This window comes from Labrus mixtus, chromosome 13, assembly GCF_963584025.1.
Source record: "Labrus mixtus chromosome 13, fLabMix1.1, whole genome shotgun sequence".
Lineage (NCBI taxonomy): Eukaryota > Metazoa > Chordata > Actinopteri > Labriformes > Labridae > Labrus > Labrus mixtus.
Window position 1 is genome coordinate 4529748 of NC_083624.1, and position 21423 is coordinate 4551170.

General features: G+C 47.7%; 2 protein-coding genes across 2 annotated transcripts in view; both read left to right on the top strand.

The window, feature by feature from the left end:
• kbtbd7 (kelch repeat and BTB (POZ) domain containing 7) overlaps positions 1 to 21423 on the top strand; it is a 100550-nt gene that overhangs the window by 72755 nt on the left and 6372 nt on the right. The window lies entirely within an intron of this gene.
• Positions 1 to 21423, top strand: part of si:dkey-100n23.5 — a 56882-nt gene that overhangs the window by 16412 nt on the left and 19047 nt on the right. Inside the window, exons 7-11 of the mRNA XM_061053253.1 lie at positions 457 to 546; positions 1122 to 1160; positions 6217 to 6295; positions 10353 to 10400; positions 15845 to 15927. Of these exons, the coding sequence (XP_060909236.1) occupies positions 457 to 546; positions 1122 to 1160; positions 6217 to 6295; positions 10353 to 10400; positions 15845 to 15927 (339 nt within the window). The remainder of the gene's footprint in view (positions 1 to 456; positions 547 to 1121; positions 1161 to 6216; positions 6296 to 10352; positions 10401 to 15844; positions 15928 to 21423) is intronic.

Sequence of the window (21423 nt, forward strand, 5' to 3'; positions counted from 1 at the left end):
AGAAAACTGTCAGTAATTCTATGATTATTCAGGTGAGGTCAATAGAAGACTCTGCATCTGTGGTGAACGCTTCCCTTTAAAGATAAAACAAAAAAACACTTCTTTCTTTTCCCTTCTTTGAAGCACGGCCCTTAGGTTTTTGCAGCCATAAGATCCCGCCGAGTGAAAAATCTGTGTCTTGTTTGTGGTTTTGTTGCGCACAACTCCTCTGCATATCTTTTTTTTTTTTTTTTTCCAAGATGGTAATTACGGTTTGCATTACCTTGAATAATTGGCAGTCTCTGGCTGCATAGGCATTTGTCTGCACCTGAAAAATGACCTCAGTGTGAGTGCCAACAAGGAGATGAGCTGAAGAGAGAAGAGAATTGATTTTAGTTAGTGGTTTTTATTTTTTTCTCTCTCAGGGGTAAAGCTCATCGTCTTGGTGTAATGAAATGAATTCCTTCCTTTTATCAGGATGTACCATCTGATGGCGTGGGGGGTTCCTCTAGTCATGGCCTCTTTGCCGCTGCTAAAGGGTTACTACGGCCCAGCAGGAGCCTGGTGGTGAGTACGGCCAAACATCCGGCTAAAGAACCCATTTTTATGTTTTCTTTTCAGCCAGCGACATATTTTCTGTTACGAGCCCTTTCTTTCAAGTAAGGCCACAGCTTTGGAAGCATTCCAGCTCCAGAAAGGCTTCTTCCCTCGGAATATTGTTATTATGTGATAAAGTTGGTCATTATCAGCCCATCTTTGAGCTGTTAAAAAAAAAAAAAAAAAAAACGCTCCCTCAGGCCCCTCCGGTTCTTCTGCTGGGAAAAAAAAGGCATTATTTGTTTGGAGGGTAGTTAGAGGGGTGAGGAGAAGAGGGGAAGAGGCCGACGAGAGGAGGAGGCGGCGGCAGAATGAGAATTGGGACAGAGCCTTAATCTCCGGGCTCGGCTCTCTCTTTCCACTCTCGGCTTATTAATAGCTACAGCTGCACAGCTTTTCCCCTCCGCAGTCGCACAAGTCTCTCTCTTCCGCTCACGCTTTCCCTTTCCTTTGTACAACCCTAACCACTCACACTCTCTCTCTCTCTCTCTCTCCCCCTCCCTCCCTCTCTCTCTCTCTCTCTCTCTCTCTCTCTCTTCCCCCAGCTGGATCACAGACCATCACGTAGCCTGGAGATTTGGGATGTAAGTAGACCCTTTCAGCGCCGGGATCAAAGCCTCCCCCACTAGGGGGAGATGGGGGGAGGAGGGGGTCTCTGCGGGGAAATGTGAAGGGTTGCATGTCAAGGGAGCCTGAAGGGTTTTTTCCCTCTTGGTGTAAGGCCAATGTATGTGTGTGCGTGCGCGTGTGTGTGTGGATGTGCACATGGATGTGCCTGTGTCTGCCTCTGCCTTGTCAGATTTAGGGGAGTTGCTACACTGTGTATTTAAGTGTTTAGGACGGCTATGAAGGATTATGCCTGTCTACTGCTTTCTGCAACCGGCCCTAAGTCTGCAAGGGCTCTGTCAATCCCCGCCGCAGATGTTTAACACACACACACACACACACACACACACGCACATGTACACACAACAACACTTTGCTACGTGCCAAGGTAATCGCGTTTCTGCTCACGGCATCAGCAGGGAATCAATCTTTCTAAACAAATAAGCATGCGCACACACAGACACAGGCGCACTCCGGCAGACAAACACACAAACGCACGCACGCATGCAGAACAACACATAGCTATCAGCTGTGCTAAACGAGCCCGTGTCTCTTTTATCAGCGCTCCTCTGCTCCCCGGCTCTTTCTAGTTTTTCCGCGCTGTCGTGGCCCCGGGGGGACGAGCCGCTCAGAGGATCAGGGAATCTTCATTAGCTCTAATTACATCAAACCAGACGAGAGATTAGAGGCCGAGGCAGCGGCACCCGTCAAGGAAAAAAAAAAAAAAAAACCCACATCCGCTCAAACACACACACACACACACACACACACACCCTGCTGACAGCTGGCAGGGAGAGTCGCAGGAGAGCAGAGGTTTCCGTTTTAAAGGTGAAAAGTGGAAAGGGTGGGAGGGGAGACATACGGGGCACAGTTAGGGAGACGGGGAATTACTCAGCAGGAGAAGGAAAGAGAAGGCGGGTAGAGCTGGAGGGGAAGGGGGAGAAGAGTGAGAGATATAGATTGGCCTTGTCTCTACCCACGCCCCGTAGTGTGTCTTCATCAGAGTTCAGCGAAGCGCGTGGACAGGACAGAGGAGGTTGGGGAGGCTCGGACGGGGAGGAGGAGGAGGAGGAGGAGGAGGAGGGTGTGAAAGGGGATGAAAGGAGAAGGGGAATGAAAAGCAGAGGACAGCGTTTTGTGGCCGAGGTGCCGGGTTTCAGGGGGTTGAGTCAGCAATTGGAAGCACTCGAGTAAGCTGAGTCACCGCTCTAAAAGGTTCCCATTGGTGTGCATCACAGGCCCTGGTTTTGACATCGCAATGGAAAACAGAGAGAATGACGTTAAGCGGAAACTTATAATTACCCGGTTACTTTTATCCAAGACAGTCGGCTCAGTCAGTCAACCACCAAGAGCGCAATACGTCATTGAATTAGCGATCATTACATTTTGGCGGATGTTCATGATCCCCAGAGGATGAATCCGAGTACTTGACTTTCACATAGGAGTTAAAGCTTCATTTTTAAAAAAAGTTTTGGCATTTATTTGAGGGATTACAATCAAATGTGCAGATTTTCATTTTGCTCAGAGGTTGAACCCAACAAAAAAAAAGTAAACCTGACATTTTTGACATCGTCATTTTCACTTATCCATTGAAATATAGAAACAAACTACATGCTTTGCACAAACGCACAAAAGACAAATTCCATCTATGTGTAAATGTACTAAAACGATTCTGATTCTGAAAAGTTCCCAATATTTTTGGGTGAAGCTGTTTGTGAAAGCAACCGGAGACATATTAATTTCTGCCGCCAGTCCCCGAATCAAATCACCGCAAGAAGTTGGGTTGAGCCGATATCTGACCACCGCAGGTAAAAATCCAGAAAATTGACCTCTAGCGAGTGAAATATGTCCTGCAACTGGGTGGTCCCTGGCGGTGCCATCTTTGTGAATGTAATGAAAACTGCTTCATTATTTGCTGTTTATTAATGCTGTGAATAAATCTATGCATTACATACAGCTGAAACAAAGGGTTTTTAACAGTCGTCAAAGTGTTGGATGCTGTTGCACATCTGCCATCTTGGCTCGTCCTTTACCGTCATGGTTCCCCCCGCCCCCCCCCGCCTGTCAAACAGGGAAAACCAAGCACTGTCAATAAGCAGCTCATTCCTCAACATTAATTGTTACCATTGTTTTTAAAAATGTGTGCTTTCTCTTTTTAATGACGCATATCTGCACCTTGCTGGGCTTCAAAATGTGTTGCTCTGTTCTGAGCCCCACATGTTGTGAGCAAAGATTCCAAATGATTTAAAGCTGCTTAAGACTTCCCCCAATTATTCTGAACTCTATTTTGTGCAGAGGAAGTTTGAGGGGAAAAAAAATGCGAGCACGCTTGTGTTTACGCTATCTGCGCGAAACCCTGCCTCTCCGCCTCCCCCCCCCCCCCCCCCCCTCACTTCCTGTATCTCAAGGTTGTCACGTTCCGGTCGAGGTGGTTGAACAGGTAGACCCGTGATCTTTCACCGAGATGTAGGCTCTTGTTGGTCAAAGTTGACGGCTGCAGTTGAGCGCTCGCCCTCACAGACGTGTCCCCGTCGTGATTTCATCCCCCTACAGAGCTGTTCAATTAGGGCTCCTCTCAGCCGAGCTTCATCCTTCACTCCTGAGCGGCAGCGGTGGGAAGGCCAGACTATAAGGCCGAGAGATTCAATCTGTGCAACCCCGGGATGATCTTTCATTCTGCCAGTTTCAGGCTTCCTCCCTTGCTCACCGCTGTCCTCTGACACCCCCTCCGGTTCTCCACCTTTTCGACACAGCCTTCCCCCCGCTCGATCTACAGGCTGCGAGCCTCTTCCTTTCTGCTATCCCTTTCATTCTGTCTGACCTTATCCCTCTTTCTGTCTTTTAATCATCTGATGCTTCCTTTTATTTCTGCTCTTCCTGGTCCTGACCCACACTCTGCCATCATCCATCCACCTTTCCATCCTCACCTCTATTCTCGTCTTCGCTTTTTATCATCCCCTGCCTGCTCCAAATCTACTCTCTCTCTCTCTCTGCCTTTATTTGATTCTCTCTCTTATTCTCTCTCCCTCCCGTCTCCCTCTCTCTCTCTCTCTCCCTCTCTCTCTCGCTCTCTCTCCGGGTAGTGCTCAGCTGTAGAGCACAGCGGACTCTAATGGCAGATCATTATCATGCTAATTAGAGCACTTTGTAGCTGCCGCCCGTCATTCTCTCTTCTCCTCGCCCCCTCCCCCGCCCCCCCACCCACCCCACGCTATCGTTAAAAAGGCCGCCCCCTCCTTTCTCCCCCTCTCCCCCACTCCACCAACTCAACCCCCCCCCTCCCCTCTCCCCCCTCCATCCCCACCACCCGCCCCTGCCTCGTCTCTCCATCATTAACGGGACGTGCGCCGGTGTAATTGGGCGCTGTTTATTCCAGGGAGCGGGTTATTAAATCACACCGAGGTAACGCTCGCACAGGTCTCTCCCCCCCACCCCACCCCCCCGAAATGCTTTCATCATTGTCCCGCGCCATTATTGAACCATGCGTGGACGCACACACGCACGCACACACTCTCACACATGTTCAAAGAGCGCGTTCTTTGTATATTGATGTTTCCTACATGATGTTTGATGCAGGCGGTTCCCCCTGTTATTTCCTGCTGTGAAACAAATGCCTGACATCTCAGATTTCTCTATCAGTATAACATTTAAACTGACATTATTAATGAGTCTAGGTTTACCTGCAGGTTAGACGTAGGGCTGTAAATCACATGTCTCAGTGTTAAAAAAAAAGAAAAAAAAAGGACATTCATCAGCTACTGAATCTTTAAGATGAAAGATGCTGCACACTTTGTATTGATGATAGAAAACAGTTGATGATTTAATCCATATGCAGATCCATATCAGTGCACTATAAACCTCTTCTTGGAAGACAGGTCGGGACTGTATGATTTTGCCAAAGGACCCATATCAGTGCACTATAAACCTCTTCTTGGAAGACAGGTCGGGACTGTATGATTTTGCCAAAGGACTTCATATTTGCCGTTTAGATCCAGTTTTTTGCACACATACCAAGACAGAGAAAGTATTGGACATTTTCTCCCAATCCATTTCCCTTTGAGTGCCTCTCCCTTTGAGTGTTTTTTTTTTTTTTTTGGATTGGAGACAGATTTGGTCCCTCTGTTTTTAAATGTCAGTTTTCCTCTAGATCACGATTAGGCTTTTAATCACTCTTGATGTTCTCCCTTTTGCACAATCAAAAATGTTTGTCACACAGGTGCATTTTGTTGCAGTGCCTCCCTGCCTGTGCCAGGTGCTCAGACAGAAAAAAAAAAAACTTGGCTGTCACACACACACAGCGCAGGTCTCGACTGCTCAGAGTTACTGAGGCTGAACAGAGACGAGGTGGCCAGGAACCTGTCTATCAAAGGAAGACAAAGGCCTGTTTCATGATTACAGGGAGAGGTTGAAACTCCTCCGAGCTTATAGTACATCTCCTCCCAAGAGGTTGCATAACACAGGGCTGCCATTCCAACAGAGCCATCACCCAGGTTCCCCTCGGTGGCCTCGCTCACAAAACACCCGACATGTTATTTTGCAGCCCCCCCCCCTGCCTTCGCCTCCCTTTTATTGTCAACCCTTCATCCCAGAGGAATTCAACGCATTTCCGGTGTTTTGACTTTGGTTGCATTTCTTTTGTTTTCCTCCTATCACTCTCTGCCCTCTCTGAAACTATATGCAGTAAGGTCTAAAAGGTGCTGAGTCAGGCATTTTCTTAACTCTTCTGTTTGTTAAGGTCTTTGTCTTTGTCTCGAGAATAATGCTCTCTAGTGTCCACAGCCAAAGAGTCAATAAAAGTCAATATACTTGAACGTGCGGTTATGTTTTGTGTCCTGGTGATCAATCTGACTCTCTGAAGGAATTTTATGGGAGGGACAATGCAAAAAAAACTGAACAAGTCTACTAACACTGATTTTATACTTGACCCTATTTTTTTCAAGAACCACACACACACACACAAAAACAGAAGCAATCTTTTTTAATGACTGCCCATTTGGACTGCACTGACTGCCTGCTTGTGTTTGTGCTTTGCAGATGGTACGTGCCCCTGTTCGGCCTCATCTTCCTGATGATCCTCTGCTACGCCAGGATCATCTGCGTGGCCAATGAGAGGGTGAGTGTGCTCGCCGTGCGTCCTCTTCTGCAGCAGCAGAAGATGCAGCCCAAGACTCTGGCTATTCTGCTAAATCCAAATGCATTGTGACCTTTTAGAAAAGTGACATTAGTGAAAGCTGTAGTCTCTGAGAACTCTGAAAATATGGCTGTTTTTATGGTCTCATTTTTTTGCTACTTGGGAGGAATACTGTATAAAGTCCCACATGTAAAGTCAGTAATGCAAAGTTCCCAAACATTTTGGGGTCAGGAGTGGGTCAAATGCATCAGAACGGAAGTTTGATGGGTCATTTTATTGGTTACTGCAGAGACAATGCAGCTGGTAAAGAATATTTAGAAGATAAATCTGTTTTTAACAACATGGGTTATTTATTGCAACACCCTGCAAATGCTGAGATTTGGAGACTTCTTTTCACAACGTCCAATTTGGCCAAAGGCACAATACCCGTGACGATCAGCGAGGTCGTAAACAAGCCAACAGCCCAGCCACATTTTCAAAGTTGCTTGATTTTGGATCGAAAAGCTAGAAACTCTCAAGTAGTGGATAGTTGAATCGGGAACTCTGTTTGCAAAGTGCGACGCATGTTTACAACACAATGTTTGGGAAAGCATTTCACACATGCCTTTGTTTTCTTTTCAAATACGTTTTTTTTTTACCCGGGGGGGTTTGAAACCTGTCACATGTTGGGAATGCTTCTTTAGCAAACCTATTTTGCAGTAAACAAAGTGAGTGCAGAAGAATTCAATCCCAAACAATAAAAAACAAAATACAAGTTGCAATTACTTTAAAGAGGAATTCAAAAGGCCTGCTGTGATTTCCACAGGAGTCCTTTTTTTTTGGGTAGAAATAATATTTTTTTCTGTGTTTTTAGTCAGAAAGGCTCCGTACATGGTGGCTTTAATGTGTTAATCAAATAAAAAGTGTTCACTTTTCATGTGCTTCAGCTACTCAAAAGTGAGATTTTCAACTCTTATTGAGTTTCATATTGTTGTGGATAGAAAACATTTTGCCTTTTGCTAAACATTCGGCATAAAAAAACAGAAGTTATTTGCAGAAAGGCTGCTCAGTACTTGGGTGATTTGTGTTTTTTGGGCCATTTTTGCCTTTATTGAAGACACACAGGGAATGATGGGAGGAGAGAGTCTAGCATTAAACTTTGATTCACAGGATTTATCGGAGGCAAAGAAAGTCAGAAACTCTACTCAGACCAAAATCAGAATCAGGTTAATAAAAAAAGACAATTTTTAAATGTTGGAACTAAATACAACAAAAAGACCAACATAAGAATTTTAAGTCAACTAATAGAAAAGGAAACTGATGATATGATATTTAAAGGAGCTTTGCCGTTTTTTGTTTTTTTTGCAGGATTTTGCAAAATAAAGAAACTATACTTAAAGCTTTTAAGTTCAGTATATGGGGAATAAAGAATATATGCAACATACACGATCCAACATATGTGGATGAATGTAACTCGTTCAGTCTATACATAGAAAATGCCTTTCATTCATTTTTCCAGCTGATTTTCACTTTTTAAGACACCACCCTGTGCTCTGCATACATGTGTTGGATGTATTTTTTCCCCTGCATCTCATACTGTTAAACACTAAGTTTTATTCAGGTATCCCGTGGATTAATTGATGCATCACTGAGCTGCTCTCCTCTCCCTGCAGTCTCAAAGCTCTGTTGTTTTCCATTGTCAGGCTGCATTGAAAACCCACAGGCAGAATTCCTCTAAGTTCACATAGCTGCCATTCCCCTGATCTGACGACACCACGCACCGTGCTGCCGGAGTGCGAATGAGAGGGTGCTGGCAGACATGTGTTACAGCAATATGTGTGTGGGTTCCTGATGTGATTCATCAAATGCAGAGAGGAGTAAGGGAGAATCAGGCTAAAGCCACATCAGACTCACAATGAATTGTCTCCGTGTGCGCTCGCCGTCTTTGTTTGGCTGGCAGAGTGAGTGAAGGGACTGTGAGACAGATTGAGAGATAGTCGGGCTGCAGACAGACAGATTGCAGACAGACAGCAGGTAGCTGAAAGGGAAAAGAGGCTACACAGCTCTTTATCATGAATGTGATAAAGGGAATGAATGAATGAAGCTGGTTTGCAATCTGCATCTCATAAGTCATTCAGTTCACAGTATTCAGCTGTCTCTCCCTCAACAGCCGGTCTCTCTGACTGTATCTCTGTTTTCCACCTTTCTTACCCCCCCCCCCCCCCCCTCCACCTCCATCTATCTCTTTTTCGAGCCTCTATTCCCTCTCTTTCTCTTCCTACCTCTCTGTCTTTCCCCCCCTCTCCTGCTCTGCCGTTTTGCTTTTCTCTATCATATTTATGAAGAGCTCAAGCCTTATCTCTTTTCAGCTGCAGGCTGTCTCACTTGAAAGAATTTCAAAAAGCTTTGAAAGCGGGGTAGGTGGCGACGCATCGGGGGAAAAGGGATAAAGACGAGGAGGCTGAGCAGGGAAGAGAGGTGGGATGTGAGCAGGACGGAGAAGTTTTTTTTTTTTCCAGAGACGGGAGGGAGAGGTCTGTGGATGAAACTGCATCTCATCAGTTTTACAAATCAGAGTCAGTTACACCGAGGTCATTAAGGAAATCATGGACACATTCTGAAATTTTTTTTAAGCTCACTAACTAGCTAGATATGGAAACTAATGAGTCATTAGAAAGCCAGACGGAGCGGTCTGGGAGTGTTTTGGTCTGTTTGTTTTTTTGTGGATATGATTTGTTCATGCCCACTCCTTCCCTCCTAATCCTCAACATTTATCTGGCTGGATTTCTCTACTTTCTGGGGCGCAGCTTATAAGAGCAACTGAAGCAAAACCCTTAGCTGAAACCTTCTGATATTGCCTCTTATTATCAACCTTTGTTTATTTCTAATGGATTCTTGTGCTCAGCGGACAAAAAAAAAAAAAAAGGGGGGGACAAGTTCAGTCTAACCAAATGGCTGTCTTTATTCCTTTCAGTGCATGAAACACACCACGGCCGCACGTACAGTAGATTTACAATGACAATCACGTCAGCGCGGAGAAACCATGGCAACATTGAGTTAATAAATAGCAGAACAGAGTAGCTGTTAGAGCGTAGCGTTCGTCCTCTGCGTGCGTGTGAAGCTCACTGTGGGGCCTCCAGAGATTTGCCTCTGATGTCTTGGGTTTCATAAACCTTCTGGCTTCCTCTGACCCCCCCCCCCCCCCCCCCCTTTCCACTTACACACACAGACACAAACACACACACAATCCCACAATTAGATCCCATCCCAGTCTCGTGCGTGTGGTTGTGTGTGTGTGTGAGCGAGTTCCTGAGCGTGTCTGTCTGTTGACATTTTCCCTGCACTCCCCCGAGAGAGGAGACGGAGGAAGAGCGAGAAGTATTCCCACGTTCTCTCCAGAGAACTCTGATCTGCCACGTTTGCTCCACTTTTTACTTTTTCTTTCACACTCCTCCCCCCCCCCCAAAAAAAAAAAAACTGTCTTCTCTCTCAACCCTTTGACATTTTATTCTTCTTCTTCCTTCCTCATGACACATTATGTGCACCGAAGCTGATCAGTTCCTCTTTTTGTGAGATGCTGGCTCCGTTTAAGTGCCTCCCTCCGCCGCTAAGCGCTGCACTTTTCTACTCTGCTGTAAATGAAGCATGTTGGCAAGATTGGCTGAGCAGTGTCAATCAATCAATCGTTATTTGCATAGCGCCAATTTCGTAACAAGTGTTATCTGGAGACGCTTTACAAAACAGCACATGGGATAATATGCATGCAAGATTTCTCCTTTTTATTCCTCGCTTTTATTCCTGTTGTCCACACTTCCTCGCCGCTGAGGTGGAGGTCGGAGCAGGCCGTGCGTGAATGAGGACGGAGTTGGTGGACGTCAGGTTGTAGGAGGGACTTTGTGTTGCCTCTTGTCCCTGCTGGTGCTGACCTCTAAACCTAAAACCACTTATCTATACTAAAGAAAGAGCTTTTTTTTTTAAATGATAGCATTTTGTTATTGCCATCACCCGGTTATTGCCCTGACCTTTTCTTCCCTTTTTGGTCTCTTTTTTTTCTGCACAGATGCAGTCATGGTTGGGAACCTTCAACCCAGAGAGAGAGAGACGAAAGGTAATGGCCTGTTTGACCCTCTAAGCACACGCGCACGCACACGCGCACGCTCATTCTTGCACACATGCAGAGTGTGAAGACAAGTGTGTGTGCAGGATTATCCTGGTAGGTGTCAGAAATTTGACCTCCTCCTCACATTCGCTCTCCTCGCTGCGTGTGTGCTCGTGCATGTGCATATTAATGTGGTTAGATTCTGGAGATGGAAAATGGACATTGTAATGGACATTTTTCATGATAAAATGGCCAAACATTTTGTCATCATTACAGTGTTATAACAACAGTCGTGTTATCATAAATCTTGTGAAAGAAGTGTCTCTTTTTTTTAAAATTTAAATTCTGTTCTTTACTGATTTTACACGGGCATAGAAAAAAAAATGCTTCAACAAAAGTCGCTCATAAGAAGTGAAGTGTGACCATGATGAAAAAAACGGATTACTTTCTATTTGTTTTTGTGCATGGTCATTCTTCTAGAGAGAAAAACTGTCTGTCAGGAGAAGGTTGAGACGCCATACTGTTAAAAACCGATGATAGATTCTCAGACAGTCTCTCCTTGAAGACGTTCATTGTGTTTCCACTCAGTTGTTGACATTGAACGGTGGGAAAATATAAACCGTAAGAAAGGATGAAGAAAAGATTCACTCTGGGACCTGGCGGAAAGACGCAGAAATGTTTGGACACAGCCCACCTGATTAGACATGAGAAACGTAAATGGAGATGTCCAAAGATATCAGACCAACTACCATCGTTACACAGTATACATTCAGCTTAAAGGTCCTCAAAATAGGTTATGTATTTTTAGGTCCTTTCAGGCTCTAGAGGAAACTCTCCAAACTCTGAAAAACACAACCCTGGTGATGACATTGGGTTTATCTTGGCATGAGCACAGCAAATGTGTACTAAACAGAAAAAAAACTACCTCGTAAACTAAGGGAGCAGAGTTTTAAAGACATGGACAGGAAAGATCTCACAAAAATATGTTGTTGGTTACGTTATGGGAAATGTAGAACTGACGCACACAAGGGGCTAAAAGTCAGGATATTTTGGCCTCTGATGTGATGATTATGAGTCCTGTCCCTCTGTAGAAGAGGGGGACTACATTGTTTCAGCTCCCCTTCTCCCCTTAAATCATGAAATCCTCCTGTAAAGTAGTCATACTGGGAAGTTTTTGAAAGCTTTTTGCTTTCTCGTTTATTCCGGCCTGCTGTTGTAGATGCAGAATTTTGTGCAGGAGACTGAACCTATAGAGATGCTTAATCATAAAAAAAAAGGTGAAGGCGCCTTACACCGAGACATTCAGGAAAGAATCCGGACGGTGTCAAAATAAAACTGATGAATCAGCTAAAAACCTGCAGGCCCTTGTTGTCTTGCTTGTATGTCCCTCCCCCATCTCCCCTCCCTCCCTCCCTCCCTCCCTCCCTCCCTGCAGGGTGAGGTGTGGAGGGGCAGGTTAGGGTTAAGGTTATGTAGATGCTGCCCCTAAGTGGCAGATGTAATTACTGCACACTGAACTGGCGTAACCCGCATCACTGATGCTTGTGTGGGCATGAATGTGTGGCAACAACACACACAGAGGCACACACAGACACACACACACACACACACACACACACTGTTCATGTGGGCTAATTGCTGTGTGTAGCAGAGAGTGTAAATAAGTCAGCAGCGGTTTTTATCACACTCTGCTCCTCCTCATATTTCTCTTTCCCAGTCGTCCTCCTAGTTTCCATCTGTTTTTCTGTCTGCCTCACACCTTTCTCTCTCTCTTTTTCTTTTCTCTCTCCATCTCTCTCTCACTTCCTCCTCTTGCTTGCTCGCGCTCTCTCTCTCTCTCCCTCACTCTCGTACTCACACTCAGCATGAATAAAGCAGCAAGCCAGGTTCATGGACATGAATATTTATGAGAGTTTATGCACGCGCTGCGATGCTTTAAAACAACAACAACAGCCTTGCAGATTGTGCATGCCAATTCAGCGCACCCCGGTCCACGTGTGTGTGTGTGTGTGTGTGTGTGTGTGTGTGTGTGTGTGTGTGTGTGTGTGTGTGTGTGTGTGTGTGTGTGTGTGTGTGTGTGTGTGTGTGTGTGTGTGTGTGTGTGTGTGTGTGTGTGTGTGTGTGTGTGTGTGTGTGTGTGTGTGTGTGTGTGTGTGTGTGTGTGTGTGTGTGTGTGTGCATGATTAGGTGTGTGTGGCAGCAGGTGTAAACTAGAGAAAGAGATTCCTGCTGCTTGTCCGCTGGCTGCGGTGATTTCCAACCACGTCGCTCCATCTCCCTCCTTCTGGGCTTCCCATGTTCTCCGTTACTTCGTCACACAGACACACACACACACACACACACACACACACACTGACAGACAGACAGACAGACAGACAGACATGCTTTTCATGTTTTTTACTCACGCTTTTAGTTTCCTACGTTTGCCTTTCTTTATTAATTTCTCTATCTCTATGACTCAGCCTGGTCTCCACACTCCTCCTACCCCCCTCCCTTTCTATCAGTGTCTGTGTGTGTGTGTGTGTGTGTGTGTGTGTGTGTGAGTGTGAGAGTGTGAGTGTGTAGCTTGTCGGAGCAATGACGTACAAAACTAGTGTTGGCAGTTATCAGAGCTGTCCGTCACATGGCTGTGACACATTTCCCTGTGTCTCCAGCGATTTGTTTGTGGTCATGCTTGAGGACACAGGCACACGCACACACACGCACACACACACATGCACACGCACACGCACACACACACGCACGCGCAGGCACACGCACACATTACAAAGTCCTGCAGCAGCACAGGTCAGCAAGAGGATATTCTGAGGAGTGCGATTTGTCAGACTGCACACACACACACACAAACACACACACAGACAGCCACACAAAAACCTTTAAACACATTTGCACACGCAGCAGCCAGTCCCGTCGGGTAGCAACAAAGCTGGCTGAGCAAACAGCGAGCTGCTTGTTCGTTATCTTCGCGGGGTGTTTGTTTACTGATCCACACAAGCCTTGCCTTGAGTCACAATGTGAAGTGTATACTCGTGTGTCTGTATACGTTTGTGTGTGTGTGTGTGTGTGTGTGTGTGTGTGTGTGTGTGTGTGTGTGTGTGTGTGTGTGTGTGTGTGTGTGTGTGTGTGTGTGTGTGTGTGTGTGTGTGTGTGTGTGTGTGTGTGTGTGTGTGTGTGTGTGTGTGTGTGTGTGTGTGTGTGTGTGTGTGTGTGCGCGCGCGCTGGTGAGAGTTGTGCAGAGCTTCTCTTTTTTTTTGGTTTTTTTTTTCTGCCAAATTTTACTTTTACATGTTGCCAGCATCCTGAGAAACATCCTGACTGTGAGAAAGCTGCAAGGACAGTTGGGTTTGTCTGTCGAGGGCTCTCAGGCAGGACATGCAGCTTTGACAAAACACATCAAGGGATCTGCTCTCCAGCTGCTTCAGAGAGTGCCGCTTTGAGTCCTCAGCGATACTACAGGGTTTCTCTACAGGATGCTTTTGGGATTTACTGCCGTCGGAAAAAAAAAAACTTTGTAAGGGTATTTAAGAAAATCTAAATATTTAAGAGCATTTGAAGGTATTTAACATGAAACATCTTTTTGAAAACCTTCAATTGTCAGATATTCTGATGTTAAACACGGTCTCCTCAGCAGATGGCAGTTCGCTGCGCTCTGATTCAATCAATCACTAAATCTATAAATCTTTATGTGCATAGCAACGATTCATCACGCCTCCGTACATGGGGCGTGCAAACTCACAACTCGGCCACTAGTGCCCTGAAAACATAAAACACATTTCAAACAGCTTCAGATGAAAAAGATAAAAGATCCAGTTTGTGATTATTACAAGTCAAAAACAAAATCACAGCAAAAAAAAACAAAAAAACACCTTTTTGAAAAGTCCTTACATCTGATGCTGAAGTGCATTTGGGAAACCACTGTTATTTTTTATTTTTTTTTACTTCTCTATGCAAAGCGTGGGTGAGCTCAGTGTGTGGCGGAGGGGATGGCTTTTCGCTGATAACCGTCTGTAATGTAGCGTCATGGTGCGCCGTTCCCTGCCGCACATAATTACGGTTTCATTCCCCTCCGCTTCCCGAGCGGCGCGAGGGGCCTCTGACACGGGGAGGGCTTTGATTAAAAACACGAGGCTCTTTAGCCGAGCGCTCTTCCTCCCCCTCCTTCCACTCCACCTCCTCCACTCTTCCACATCCTGTCTGTTGCGCGCTGAAATTCTTCAAATGCCTGTCTCTGCACCTCACCTACACTTTTATCTGAGACTCGCAGCTCCGTGAGTTCTTAATTTTTCTTTCAAATTTACATGAATAAAAGCTCAAACGGTCACAAATCTTATTCTCCAGGAAGCGTCCTTCAGGCTGCTCGTTTGCCCTTTCTCTCCATGCCAATGGGACATTCCTCCAAGAACGCACACGCACACACACACACACACACACACCACACTTTAGGTGACAGTAGAGCTTGACATCTCCATTATGATCGACATTAATAGGCTTAAGCATTTGCCTCTGGGTGATGCTGTTACAGACCAGTCTCCGTTCAGATGAGCAGATTCATATGTTACTCTATGGAAACTTGGCTCTTATATTCACACATACACACACACACACACATAAGATTAAAAAAAGAACACTGGGGGGCTCTCGTGATTTTCATATGAATTGTTTAAAACGCCTGCGTCGGAGCTTGCATGCCTCAGGGTCTTTCTTGTGAGTAATTAATTTCCAGCATGTGGGGGTAGAGACCGGAGCTGGCCGGCCTGCCTGCTGGCTCCGACTCTGTGTGAGTGAGAGAGAGAGAGAGAGAGAGAGAGAGAGAGCGAAAAAAGAGAGAGAGAGAGAGGGGAGGTGCTGCGCTGGCTCGGCTACTGCGTCCTAGCCTTGGGGATGAGAAGGAGGAGGAGGAGGAGGAGGAGGAGGAGGAGGAGGAGGGGGGTGGGGGGGGGGCTGTTGAACCAGCACAGCACAGAGAAAAATCGATCCAGGGGCCGCGCTTCTCAGCCTCTTTTCCGGACGCAAGAGTCCTCCTCTCCTGGGAATTAGATAACGGCTTGTAAAAGCTCTCCACTGCTCCCCCCCCCCCATTCGTCCTCGACGTTAAGCTGCTGCTGCTGCTGCATCCCTCCGTCTTGCTGCCTGCACGCTCATCCAGATATTGAATTCATCCTGTCCACGTTTACTAAAAAAAGTCGTGGCTTCTAGTTTGACTAAAAAATCCCCGTTTCTGCACATAACTGTGTGGATATTGCGTATAATCAGCAGGTTAATATTTTATTAGCTTTTAATTGGCCTTTGTTGTTTGCTTCAGTGCACTGATCTTCCAGTTAAGACCCAGAGTGTGAGCGTGTGATTGTGTGTGTGTGTGTGTGTTCAAGAAAGCAAGACAGGGGTGTTAATGTGTGCCTTCAATTTCTCTACATGGGTCAGCAGTTTCTTTCCCCCCTCCCCCCCCCCCTCAGGTCTCTTTGGCGGAGGAGATCAAACCGTTGAAGTGGTATCCCTCCGTCTACCTGCTGGTGTCTATCTTTCCTCTCATCAACAGGTAACACACACACACGTCCGCGCACACACACACACACACACACACACACACACACACACACTCCACTCCACACCTGTTCGGCACATAAACTCTCTCCGCTGTGTTGTTTTTTATTTGCATGTCGCGCTTCACTCTGCTGTCTTATCTCCTCTCAACCCGTCACCACCACCACCACCACCACCCCCCCTCCCTCGCTCTCCCTTTCTCTCTCTCCCTCCGTCCCTCCCGCTGTCTCTCCTGTCCTCCTTCTCTTCTCTCTCTTATCTGAACCCTCGGAAGGCTTCGCTGTCTCTGAAGCGGCACCGACACGAAAGGAGATTGCACGCGCGAGTGTGTGAGTGTGTGAGTGTGTGAGTGTGTGTGAGTGAGTGTGTGAGTGTGTGTGTGTGTGTGTGTGTGTGTGTGAGTGTGTGTCGGAGGCTCAGAGCCTTTTTATTGGCTTTTTTTTAAAACCAGGGCTTCTCTGGCTGATGGGTGGTGGGAGGAGGCGGGTGGTCCAGTAAATGATAACCCCAGCGCTGTTATTACTCTTTCAATCCCTACCCTTTTCCTCCCTCTCTCTCTCTCTCTCTCTTTCCCTCTATCTTTTATTCTCTCCCACTCCCCCCCCCCCCCCCCCCCCCACCCTCCCCCACCCTCTCCCCCTCCCTCCCAGTGACACCCGGTGTGATTGACAGGTCAGGGTTACTAAGTGATTAGCTGCGGCGGCTCTGCTTGTCGCCACGGCGATGTAGGCGGAGACACAGGTCAATTACAGGGTCAACGTCTCTCAAAGGCTCCGCTTAAACACCGCCCATCCCCCCCCTCAACCCCCTCACCCTCTCCATCTCCTCCTCCTCCTTTGCCTACTTCACCTCTCCATCCATTCCACTTCCCCCCCCCCTCCTCCCCCTTCTTCCCGTGTCCCGGGCTGATGAAGATGACAAACTGCATTCTGCGCTAACCCCAAACCGCCCTCATCTCCGATCTCCCCCCCCCCCCCAACCCCCCCCCCCCCCCAAAAAGCTTCCTTTTCCTCCCTATTCTCTTTTCTGCTAAAAATGTCTTCATTACAGGCCCCGTAATTCCCACATTTCCTTGCTCTTCCCCCGTCTTGTGTTTTTATGTCACATTCCCTCCTTCCTTCTCCGATTCCTTCTCCACTCTTTCCTTCCTCCGCCACACAAAGCCCTCTCTCTTTCTCTCTCTCTCTCTCTCTCTCTCGCTCGCTCTCCCCTTCTCTTGAGCAAACACGCTCTGCTCCGCTCCGCTCTGCCTTTCTCATGAGAGCGGGCGAGGAGAAAACGGGAATGAATTGCTCTCGTCGTCATCCTCCTCCACCACCACCGCCGCCGTCGCCACCTCCCCCACCCCCCCCCCCCCCCCGTCCTCCACCACCTCTCCCCGCTCGGCAGCGCTGGCTGTATATATCTCCGGCTCCTATTAATTTGTTAGCCTCCCCCTCCCTCTCTCCCCCCCCTTCCCCTACTCACTCACCTCCCTCCCCGGCTCATATCCTCCTCCTCCGCCTCTTCATCCTCCCCTCTTTCTCCATCCTTCCCTCCCCTCTGCTGAGTGCTGGAGTGTGTAAAGTGTTTGTCACGGTGCCGTGCTGATGTCGCTGTGCTCTGCCGTGCGGAAGCAGCGCACGGCAGACAGCCTAAGCGTGTGTTTTTTTTCCCAGCATGTTTGTGCGTCTCTGTGTGTGTGTGTGTGTGTGTGTGTGTGTGTGTGTGTGTGTGTGTGTGTGTGTGTGTGTGTGTGTGTGTGTAGGCGGGTGGTTGGCTTCGTGGCAATGCGAGTGTGCAGTGCACTGCTTGTTGCTGAGTGTGCGTGCACCTATGTGTGTGTTGTTTTGCCTTGTATTGAACGTGTGGCTGTCTATGAGCATTTCTCCCGTGTTTGTGAGGTGAAAATGTGTGTGCGTGCGTGTGTGTGTGTGTGTGTGTGTGCATGCCTCGCCTGTGTGTGTGTCTGAGTGGGGGATTATTTCTATCTGAGCCCCAAAGCCTCCTAAACAGGGCTTAGAGAGACGGCCCAGGGCAGCAGCTAAAGCCGTCGGGTAGAGCTCGCACTCACCCCCCCCCACCCCCCCCCCCCACCCCCCCCCCCCCCTTGCTCGCTCGCTCACCCCTACTCCCCCTCTGCTCTCTCTCTCTCTCTCTCTCTCTCTCTCTCTCTCTCTCTCTCTCGCTCTCGCTCTGCCATTTCTCCCTGCCCTGATCCATTGCGTTAATACACAGACACTCCCACACACACACAAACACACTCTTGTTTTTGGCCCTCATCTGCTATACCGCGCACACACACACACACACACACACACACACACACACACACACAGACACACAGACACACACACACACACACACACACACACACACACACACACACACACACACAGACAGTCACACGCCACACACAATTTTAATCTGTTCCAAATGCACACTGGTAAATGTGTTAATTCGACACCAGCTGTTGCGAATTGAAATGGGAAAGCGCTCCTACTCTTCCTCGCCCGCGCTCGCTCACACACACACGCTCGCAGAGTCATTATACATAATTTTGCCGCACACGTCTCTCTCTCTCTCTCTCTCTCTCCTAACTCATTCACTTGCCCTCATTTGGCGACACGAAAGTAGCACCAGACACTCACACCTTCACACTTCTCCCTCCCTCCTCCTCTCTCTCTCTCTCTCTCTCGCTCGCTCGCTCGCTCTCTTTGTCCTTCTTTTCACTCCCTCTCTGCCACTTCAGTCTTCCCTACTCTCTTGTGCGTTTGTGCGAGAGTGTGTGTGTGTGTGTGTGTGTGTGTGTGTGTGTGTGTGTGTGTGTGTGTGTGTGTGTGTGTGTGTGTGTGTGTGTGTGTGTGTGTGTGTGTGTGTGTGTGTGTGTGTGTGTGTGTGTGTGTGTGTGTGTGTGTGTGTGTGTGTGTGTGTGTGTGTGTGTGTGTAAGCGCTGCCCGGGCACGACTAGAGTTTTCACAGTCTGCTTCTCACATCGCCTCCCCTGTGTGCTTTATGGTGTGGGTGTGTGTTTGTTTACAAGGCTTGTCTAGATTCCTACTGTGCGTGCTTGTACGCCTGTTTGCATAAATAAGCCCTCTCCTCGGAACTTAGCTGATGATTTTTTTTTTTTGCGGAACGGGCGCAGCTTGATGTGCAGGGTGATCCGCCAGGACAGCCTGCACTTCTTTTTTACGAGTACTCCCTTTAAACACCCCTCCCTCCCCCTCCCTCCGCTTCCTCCTTTTTGACAGCGAGTTGGATGGAACAAGGTTCCCCATTTATTGTCTGTTTTCCTCTCTTTAAGGCCTCGCTTTGAACCACAAAGCAGGAGCGCTAGTTGCCTTTAAGCGATCGGGGGTTACTCACCCTGCAGAGGGGTGCACCAGCAGGGATGGATTGGCCCTGGCTGCGGGGCTTGAACCCGCGATGTGTCTGTAACCTTGGGTTCACCCTGTCGCTCCAGGAGGCGGCTTGCATCCTCGGTAGTTATTCTTGGTTTCCCCTCGATGCTGTGTGTGGGTTTTTCTGGTGTGTATAGCTCCTATACGTGCTTGCAGGGGATTTTTGTATGGGCTCCCTACAGCGCTTAAGCCCCCCCTCGCCTTTCTCTGGAGGAGATCTGATTTCCCTGCTCCAGGCAAGCAGTGAGAACAAGACGGCGTGTGCACACGTCTGTGTGTGCTCAAGAGTGTGTGTCTGCCTTTGTGTGTGTGTGTGTGTGTGTGTGTGTGTGTGTGTGTGTGTGTGTGTGTGTGTGTGTGTGTGTGTGTGTGTGTGTGTGTGTGTGTGTGTGTGTGTGTGTGTGTGTGTGTGTGTGTGTGTGTGTGTGTGTGTGTGTGTGTGCGCACAACACGTAATGCACGCGCAAACCCGGGCCAGGCAGACCTTCCCCATCTCCGTTCTGCGCTTTGAAAAACGAGGGAGGAAATCTCAGAGCAGCAGTTATTATTCATCCCTCAAAGCAAACGGGGCGGAGGAGGAGGAGGAGGAGGAGGGGGGGGGGGGAGGGATGGATGTAGGGAGGAAGAAAGAGAGAGCCAAACGGGAGGGATGAAGGAGGAGGGGGGGGGGGGAGAGACGTGGGGGGGGGATACATTAACTCTTATCTCACTGTATTTGGCATTCTGCATCCCAGGATGCGCTCTTTCTCTTTCTCCCACTCTCTCTCTCTCACTCTCTCTCTCTCTCTCACTCTGGCTTTCTCTTTCCTTTTTACACTCCCTTCCTTCCGCTCCTCGTCTCCACGCCTCTTGGAATATCGCGCTTTCGGGCCGTGCAGGGATGTGTGTTTGTGCCGCGCCGTGTGTAGGCTGGTGTGTGGTTTTTATACTGTACACCCTAATATCTTTAGTGGCGCATTTTGTTTACTCGGAACAAGTGAGCCCCTCAGATGCTGAAAGGCGGCGTGCAAGGCTCCCAAACTGTCGTCTTTTTATTTGTCTGCGAGCCCCCTTTTTTTCTGTTTATCTAACTTTTCTCTTTCAATTTACTTGGAAGAGAGTGGCAACATTGGCCCGTTAACTAAAATCGGTTGGAACTTGTGATAGCTTGTAGCTTTGTGATTGTCTGTCAGATTCAGAGGCAGACGATCATTTTTTTTTTTTGTGTGTTGCTTTGATGTCTTTGAGTCTTACAGGATTGATTCCAAGGATCCAGGTTTTCAAGACTTGGCTCCAGAGTCGAGCACAAGGAAACCTGGGTGTAATTCAAACTGGAGCTTGAAAGCATATCTGCGCTCGTCATTAGTTTTAATGATGTCATTACTTTCACATTTTCTCCACCGTTATTTACAGACCCCTGATCAATCTTAAGATATCAGCGGTGTTCGGTGTCCCGCTCTTTGAAGACCCTCGGTGATAGCTTGGCCACATGTCGCTGTGTGGCCTAGATATTATTTGTGCGGACATGTGATCGTGTCTGCTTGTGCTTTGCGTCCCCCCACCGTCGGTGATCGGTGTGTAACTGGAGACTGGAGAGGCGCCCCGGCGGCCATTCGTCTCCCGTTGAGCAGCAGTGACGCTCTGCTATTCATCCCCTTTTAGCGAGACAGCGCGCTGGCCCACAGGGCTGTGTGATGTGCAAACACACACGGAGCAGGCGCCCGTGCCGAGGCTGGACACACATCGACACACACACACACACACACACACACACACGTCAAGGCTCTGGGCTTTATATCATAGTGGACATGTACATTAAGAAACTTATATAAACCTAAATGCTGATAAGAAACACATATATATAAATACACAAAACACAGTTGCATAACATCCAAACACAGACATGCAAAAATGTAAACCCAAAAAACAACAAACTATATATACCTTTAGGTCCCTATAGACATATGGACACATACTGTATATTCTTAGATAGACACTCAGCCTAGATACAGGCACATATAGGCATATATACATACATTCACGTACACCCATGGAATACTCTGGCAAATGCTAAAGGGGATACTAGATAACCTCTGTCACACACACTTGGGCATGTGCACACATTCGCG